We start from the raw sequence: 8,444 nt of genomic DNA, 5'->3' as shown, positions 1-8,444 counted from the left end.
GCGAAGGGAATGGCAACCCACTCCAGTATTCTTGCCTTGAGGATCCCATGGACAGAGGAGCCTGGCAGGCTACAATGAAAGGGGTCCTACAGAGTCGGACATGACTGAGTGACTAACACACACACACACACACACAATTTATATTTAACACCGTATAACTTTAAGGTATACAATGTGATGATTTGATATACATATATATTATGAAATCATTACCAATGATAAAGTTAGTTAACACATCCATTACCTCACATGGTCACTGTTTTTCTTTTTTTGTGTGTGTGTGGTGAGAACATTTAAGATTTAATGTAGCGACTTTTAGATATATAATACAGTATTGTTACGTATAGTCATCAGGTTTTATGTTAGATTCCCACAACTTACTTGTCTTATAACTAGAAGTTTGTACCCTTTGACCAGCATCTCTCCATTTGCCCCATTCCCCATCCCTTGTGCAACCACCAGTCTAATCTACTCAATTTCTGTTTGTTTTGCTTTTTTAGATTCCACATGCAACAAACAATATTTGTCTTTATCTGACATTTTGTTTAGCATACTGCCCTCAAGATTGATCTGTGTTGTTGCAAATGGCAAGATTTCCTTCTTTTTTATGGCTGAATGATATTCCACTGTATGTATATACCACCTTTTCTTTATCCGTTTGTCCAGAGATGGACATTTAGGTTATTTCCATGTTTTTTTTAATTGTGAATAATGCTGCAGTGAACATGAGAGTGGATCTCTTCAAGACAGTGACTTTATTTTCTTCAGATATATATGGAAGTGGGAGTGCTGGGTCATATGGTAGTTTTATTTTTAGTATTTGAGGAACATCCATACTGTTTTCTGTAGTGGCTGTACCAAGTTTCATCCCCACCAGCAGTGCACAAGGGTTCCCTTTTCTGCACATTCTTCCCATGGCTTCTTGCCATGGCTTTTGCTGTTGTTTGTTGTTTAGTCACTAAGTCATGTCCAACTCTTTGCAACCACATGGACTGCAGAATGCCAGTCTTCCCTGTCTTTCACTGTCTCCCAGAGTTTGTTCAATTTCATGTCCATTGAGTCAGTGATGCTGGGCTTCCCAGGTGGTGCTGGTGGTGAAGAACCCGCTTGCCAATGCAGGTAGACTTAAGAGATGCAGGTTCTGTCCCTGGGTCTAGAAGATCCCCTAGATAAGGGCATGGGAACCCACTCCAGTATTCTTGCCTGGAGAATTCCATGGATAGAGGAGCCTGGCATGCTGTAGTCCATAGGATTGTGCAGAGTCGGACACGACTGAAGTGACTGAGCATGCAGGCACACACGAGTCGGTGATGCTATCTAAGCATCTCTTCTGCCGCCCTCTTCTCCTCCTTCCTTCAGTCTTTTCCAGCATCAGGGTCTTTTCCAGTGAGTTGGCTCTTTGCATTAGGTAGCCAAAATAGTGGAGCTTCAGCTTCAGCATTAGTCCTTCCAATGAATATTCACAGTTGATTAAGATTGACTGGTTTGATCTCCTTGTAGTTCAAGAGACTTTTCAAGAGTCTTCTTCAGCACCACAATTCGAAGGCGTCAATTCTTTGGCTCTCAGCCTTCTTGCGGTCAAACACATATTGGCAAATTGAAGCCAGGAGGAGAAAGGAAACTTATAGAATGAGTGTATAATAGTTGGGACCAAAAAAAAGACTTTTTAAGATATTTTCCCCAGTTTTATTGAGAAACAATTGACATACATCACTGTGTAAGTTTAAGGTGTACAGCATGATGGTTTGATTTATGTATATTGTGAAATGATTACCTCAATAGATATAGTTTTTTAACCTTCATCATCTCATATAGATACAATACCAAGACTTTAATAGATTAACTGATCACTCTAGAAATCAGAGTGAATTTCTATTAAGTTAATTTTCTGATACTAGAGTTGGCATATATTGTGCTTAAGAAGATAATAAAATAAATGAGTAACTTGTTAAGTGTAACTAACATTCCTTGCCTGTGAAACACTGGAGGTATTTGACTTTGGGTTTTAAAATCTTGATATTTAATTATTTTATGCTGTAGGGATGTGAAGTGTCATGCATTTAAGAAGTCTGTAGCTGGATTGCTTTAAGATATAGTTCTTATTGTATGACTTGGGTCTTTCAGAGAGAAGTTGTATGCAGGTCATGGGACCAGCAATTCCTGAGGTTTAGGAATGAAAGACTTCATTGATTTAGCATTGAGTTTGGGGGATTTGAAGCCATTCCTAAGTTTGGTGGTAGGTGAAATTAGCATTGAAAAGTTGCCTGATTATTTTTTATTACTTTGTCTACTATATCTTGTTTCTCAGAAACTGGTTCATGCCTAAGATGACATTTCTGTGGGATTGCTGTGGCTTTGCTGTATTTGCTTCCTCACTAGAAGGATTTAAAAGCCCAGACCAACAGAGGTCATAGTGTAGTCATAGAATGCCTTTTTCTCTTCCTTGTAGTCCACAGCATTTTCTTGGTGCTTTAACTCTATTTCTCACGATTTGCCTTGTGCTATGGGTTCTGGTGGCTCAGATGGTAAAGAATCTGCCTGCAATGTGAGACCCGGGTTGGGTCCCTGGGTCAGGAAGTTCCCCTGGAGAAGAGCATGGCAACCCACTCTGGTATTCGTGTCTGAAAATTCCATGGGCAGAGGAGCCTGGTGGGCCATAATCCATGGGTCACAAAGAGTCGGATGGGACTGAGTGACTTAACACTTCATGGGTTGTTCTGTGCCTGTCTCTGCTAATAGATTTGAGCTCCTAGAGGATCCAGTTTGGAGTTTCCTTTTTGTAACTCCTTAGTGCCTCAGTTGGAGAAGGCAATGGCACCCCACTCCAGTACTCTTGCCTGGAAAATCCCATGGATGGAGGAGCCTGGTGGGCTGCAGTCCATGGGGTCGCGAAGAGTCAAACACAACTAAGCGACTTCACTTTCACTTTTCACTTTCCTGCATTGGAGAAGGAAATGGCAACCCACTCCAGTGTTCTTGCCTGGAGAATCCCAGGGACAGGGGAGCCTAGTGGGCTACCAGCTATGGGGTCACATGGAGTCGGACACGACTGAAGCGATTTAGCAGCAGCAGCAGCAGCAGCAGTGCCTCAGTTAGAGCTTTACAGTATTTAGGTGTTCCTTTTGTGCTTGTGGTATTTCAGGGATGGTGAGAGAATCATTAGATAACATGTCTAGTCCAATCCTCTAGCTTTACTTCTAAGGAAACTGAGAAGCACAATGATTTACTCAGTGTCATCTAGTTGGTTGGGAGAGCTGTGTTCTAGTCTCAGTTCTGCTGGTTATTCATTCTGTTATGTCTGGCTGCTGCTCAGCTGCTACGGGTTCTCTCTACAATAGGGGAGGATTGTGAAAGAGGAAAGAAACACTGGGAGGATATAAACAGATAACACTTACATTACTGATGTACTGCAATTTACTGTTCTACCAGTCAGATATTTTACTTTCAAACTTGGGAGCACAGGCTTTGTTTTCTGAGATCCCAGAAAGACTTTTTTTAAGAGTTCTACACTTCTTCTAGTTTGCATTCTAGATACCCTTCTTTGTTGTGCTCACTGGGTGGAGGTACTGGCAAAAGGAGGGGACTTTTATGTTGTCAGTTTCTAGTCATACTTCAGACATCTTGGGTGGTAAATTCCAGGTGCCTGTGATGATGACAGAGAATAATGAGTTGAGGCCCTTCGTTGAATTTCCCCCTGCTCCAGATGGAAGGAGAGTGATGAAAAGAATTTAATTTCTTAGGAAATTTGGTACTTTGGGTTGAAATTGTTTTTCCTTCCTCTCCTATTCCCTTTTGCTTATTAGAAAGTATTGATTCCGAAATAGAGAAAGTGAGTTTATTAGATTTGGGGTGGACATTGATTAGCTGTAACCTAATTATAAATCCTCAGAAGGAGATGTTTGTAAACATGTGCTTTTCACGTCCAGGCACTTTGGTTCCCACTGTTCCTGTTAATCAACTGGTTGAAGCTGAGCACATGAAAGATCTATATCCACTAAGCTTAGAATTGCATTGCTTTTGATTTATTTTAATAGGATCCTCTTGATTTCCAATTTATTTTCTCCCGATAAGGACATCTTCCTCTTGACAACCTATTTAAAAGACACAGGAATGTTTTGAATGGAGCCTCTATTTCATGCTTTGAGGCAAAGCGATGATCAATATAGTGTAAATTGCCTGAAAGAATCGTCTCTTTTTTGTTGTTATTTTTTCCCTCAGTTTTCTCTGGATCATAAAGGAATAAGAGGTCTTAGTGAGGCTTTGATAGAGATAGGTCTAATTAAAATTTTAGGTTAGACATAGGATTTCTCAGTGACAAGCATATACTGAGCATTTACTGCGAACCAAGTGCTTATGAAAAAGATATAAGAAACAGTCCCTGTTCTAAGAATGCATAACATCTAGTGAGGAAATTTTCTGTGCTTTTAGAGCTCAAAAATGCATCTCCTTTGGGGCTATATGTATTAGAGAAAGATGATATCTGAGACAGAGTCTTTTATGCTGTTGGATTCATCTCTTCCTTAAAGTTTTGATTTTGATTTGAAGCATAGTGTATATTTTCCAAATGTCATTGAGCAAGATTAATCTTCTGCTGCTTTGGATTTGTCTGAAAGTGAAATCATTCTCCTCACTACCATCCATACTTGCCATTGGATAAAATTGTTTCATAACTAAAGCCTAATATTTAAGGGAAAGAGAGGAATTTTGTCAACAGAAGAAAAAGTTTGGAAAGTAAGAGAATGTGTGTAAATCCCTGTGGAGACCTGTGGCATTTCAAGTTCTCACTTGGAAAAAAATTGAGGATTCCTTGAAGCAAGGTGGGAAAATTTGGGCATGATTTGTGGAACTGCTTTTATAGAGAATTAAAAATACAGTGAAGTTATATATATAATCAAATTTGAAGGGAGTTATATTTGGTTATTTTGAAATTAATTTAATTTTTGATCTTTTAACTACTGTTTTCTGCCTTGGGTTTCTTTGCAGAGGAATTTCTGAAGACAGTCAAGTCCAGTGTGATTTATGTGACAGTGAAGGCCAAGTACTTTGCAGTGAGGAGGACCTACTTTGGGGAAATCAATGGAGCACATCAGTCTGCATCACACTTCCTGCCTTAATGGTCCTAAGCTCGATCAATACTTGAAATTTAACTTCACCATTAGTCTGTGGGCAGTGTGTGCTTTGCAGCCTTTCCTCCATCGACCTCAAATATATGACCAAACCTATTACAGATGGAGCTAGTTACACTTTCCTGCTTGGTTTTGGATCTTCTTTAAGTCTTGTCCACTGGCATGTTTTAAGGATGTAAAATGTGTTTTGCTGTAGACCAAGTTATGATTTAAACCTTGAAATTACCTGGTCAGAGGAGGGGATGTTGGACAAACGCACAAAATCTATAGCATGGTTATTTATCATTTCTTCTTCCTAAAAAATTTCCCATCAAGAGGTATTTCAGTAGACTCTTCAACATCTTAGCATTTCTAGCACTAACTGTGGCTTTCTTTTCACAGATTCTCTCACCATGGCACAGGTAGAGAAACGAGGGGGTTTGCTCCGGAAATCTTCAGCCTCCAAAAAACCGCTGAAGGAAAAAGTGGTGCTGATGTATGATGAGATCTTCATGGTAAGGCCTGGAGCTCTGACATTTTTCACAGCTTGACTCCTTAGTTTCTTGTCCCAAAATGAGAATTAACCTCACCTCTGCCTGCTACTTTCTAGTTCTTCAGAGGGAAAAAGAGAACAAGGGTGAGAGTAAGTTCTCTCATAGTAGAAATTATGATCATGTGTTAATTAACGTAGATTGTTATTATGTTGTTCTCATAGATTGTTGCCTCTAGCTGGGTAAAACAATTGAAAGAGGATGGTTCTTTCTGAATATATTTAAGAGTTGTCTTCCTTATGATTTGACTTAAGGACCTTTCTATCCTAGATGTCCTTTGAAGTTCCCTTTGGCCCTAGAATTCTATGGTCCAGATATTTTAGAAAGATGCACTGTTACATTCTGTTTCAAGTTGTTAGATATTGGGGATTTCTTTGGGTCTTCAGAACTGTGTATTGACCGTGGTCTAGGCCTGTGTTTTAAAATATAACCTATCATGGAAGTTTAGAGTAATTAGATACCCTGCATATAACTTCTGAAATCTTGGTCATAAGTAGTACATGTAAACGTGTAAAACATGTTATTCTTGTAAAAGGAGTTGCATATCTTGTGTAATTCTGTGGACTCTCTTTCCTAAAAGGAGAACAGTGATAATATTTACCCTGCCTGGCTCACTGGGCTGTTGTATTTCATGTATATGAATGGGCTTGAAAACTGAGCACCCGTAAAAGTACAGTGGGGATGTATCAGAATATGACTGACTGGTTCTTCACGTCTCATTAAGAAGAGGAAGATTTGAGGGAGATTCTTTGAGTTATTTAACTAATGGTGCAGGGAATATGTATCCATGTACAATGTCTTCCATTTGGGGAACCCCATCAAAATTGTTCCCCATTACAGCTGTTTGGAATGACCAAGGATTTTCAGAGTTAATTGTGAGAGGTAAGATTGACCCTATGAAAGACATGTAGTGACTCTGTCAAATGTGTTCTTAATGCTTTGGTGTTAGCTGGGTATACTGAATCTATTCATCTTCTGGTTTCAGACAGAGGACCCTAGTAAATGCAGTCCTCGGTTTTGGGAGGAGCTCTTCCTCATGAAGGTAAGATTTGGTGGCATCTGTGGATTTTCCTGGTAACTGAGATTGCCTTCACATATGTTCTAGGCGCTACACTAAAAATGTACTCAGGCCCTTGTTGTTTCCGTGTTAGGTGAATTTAGAGTACCTGGAAGGCAAGTTGGAATCTCTTGATGGTGAGGAGTTAATGAAAATCAAGGACAATATTAATTGCTTATTTCAACACTGCATCCAGGCTCTGGGAGAGGAACATCCAATTCGAGTGGTTAATGCATTGCAGGTACATGGCTGGGAGACTGGGGAAGTCTTGTTTAAACTGTAATACATTTATCGGAACTTGAGGAACCTAAAATTACCCTTAGGCTTGAGGCTTTTTTCCCCTTTATTTCTTTAAGTAACCAAACATCTGTGCTTTGTTTGATTTAGCTATATTCCTGGTTAAACAAATGGACACCTATAGTAGTAATCTTGTCCATTTGTATAATTTGACTTAATGCAAAGGTGGATTGTTTGACAGAATTTTTATCATTACTTGAAGCAAAGTAAAAGATAGAGAAGAAACTCCAGAAAGGATGCTTAGTCTACAGCAAAAGTCATAAGACTTTCTTAATTAAATAAATAGTGTTTTCTTATATAAACAGTATTTTCTCACGAGATCAAGAGTTCTTATTCTGAGGTTTCAGAATGTCCTTGACTCCTTGTAGTTTTATGTAATATTTTATGTGTATATGTACATTTTTTTGGACAGAGGGCTTTCATCAGATTCTGAAAAGGGTCGGTAACTCTAAAAACATTAAGAATCATTGTTCTTAATGCTAAGTGGCATTATCATGCGGAAGATTCATGAATAATTATTTCTTGAATTACTATTATGCCTAACATTGAGCTGGTGGAATACATTATAGTCTTGAGGGTAAAGATGGTTTTATTCAGTACTTCGTTCCTGGTGTGTAGATCAGTGCTTGGCAGGTAGCGTTCTAGAAGTAAATTTTTTTGAAAGAATGAGGGGCAAAATTTCTAAAGTTTATAGTTTAGTAGCTCCAGTGTAGCCTAGGTTGAGCTGAGTACCTAGGGTAGTGATTGACAAGCTTAGAATATGAAGAAGTCAAGACAGTGTAAAGAATTTTATTGGAATTTTTGATAGATCGGGTTTAAGTTTCTACTTACAAGTTGGGCAGATCAGTTTGTGAGCACCAGTTTTCTCATTTGTAGAATGTAGAAATTACCTTTTGAGCTGATGCCCCAGAAAGAAGGACCATGTTTATCCTGTATCTTTCTTAACTTTCGGACAGTAAATTCTATATTTGGAGCATCACAGTTGTCAGAACTTCTTCATTGCAAATTGAAATGAAAGTTGGAAATTGTACTTCCTGTAATTACAGTGACTTGCTGTGCGGGCATGAATTGTAAACTTTTTAGTTCAGTGGAAATATATTGACATTAGTCACTTGGTGAACCATAGAATTATAGTACATTATTGTAATAATTGATATTTATTGAGCTTTAACAAAGTTAAGTTCCAGGCTATTCTAGGAATTTTAACGAAGTTCCAAGGATAAGTTCTAAGTGCCTTACAGTATTAATTCACATAGTCTTCACATCATCCTTATGAGATTAATGCTATTATTATCCCATTGTATAGATGAAAAAAATGAGGCACTGATAAGTTAACTGATTTGTCCAGGCTCACACAGTTAGTAGTGGATGGGGATTGTAGTGAATTTTTAAGATTTAAATTGATAGTTGTTATCATACAGGGTCTTGTATAGT

At 38.6% G+C, this 8,444-nt stretch overlaps 1 protein-coding gene across 1 annotated transcript in view; it reads left to right on the top strand.

The window, feature by feature from the left end:
• The first annotated feature begins 584 nt into the window (after positions 1-584).
• ARMH3 (armadillo like helical domain containing 3) overlaps positions 585-8,444 on the top strand; it is a 165,576-nt gene continuing 157,716 nt past the window's right edge. The window contains exons 1-5 of the mRNA XM_052660671.1: positions 585-628; positions 4,984-5,048; positions 5,508-5,620; positions 6,642-6,698; positions 6,808-6,954. Coding sequence (XP_052516631.1) covers positions 585-628; positions 4,984-5,048; positions 5,508-5,620; positions 6,642-6,698; positions 6,808-6,954 — 426 coding nt within the window. The remainder of the gene's footprint in view (positions 629-4,983; positions 5,049-5,507; positions 5,621-6,641; positions 6,699-6,807; positions 6,955-8,444) is intronic.

This window comes from Budorcas taxicolor, chromosome 23 (genome assembly GCF_023091745.1).
Source record: "Budorcas taxicolor isolate Tak-1 chromosome 23, Takin1.1, whole genome shotgun sequence".
Classification (NCBI taxonomy): Eukaryota; Metazoa; Chordata; class Mammalia; order Artiodactyla; family Bovidae; genus Budorcas; species Budorcas taxicolor.
Note: the sequence above shows the minus strand (reverse complement) of the source record. Positions and strands in the feature narration are given on the sequence as shown.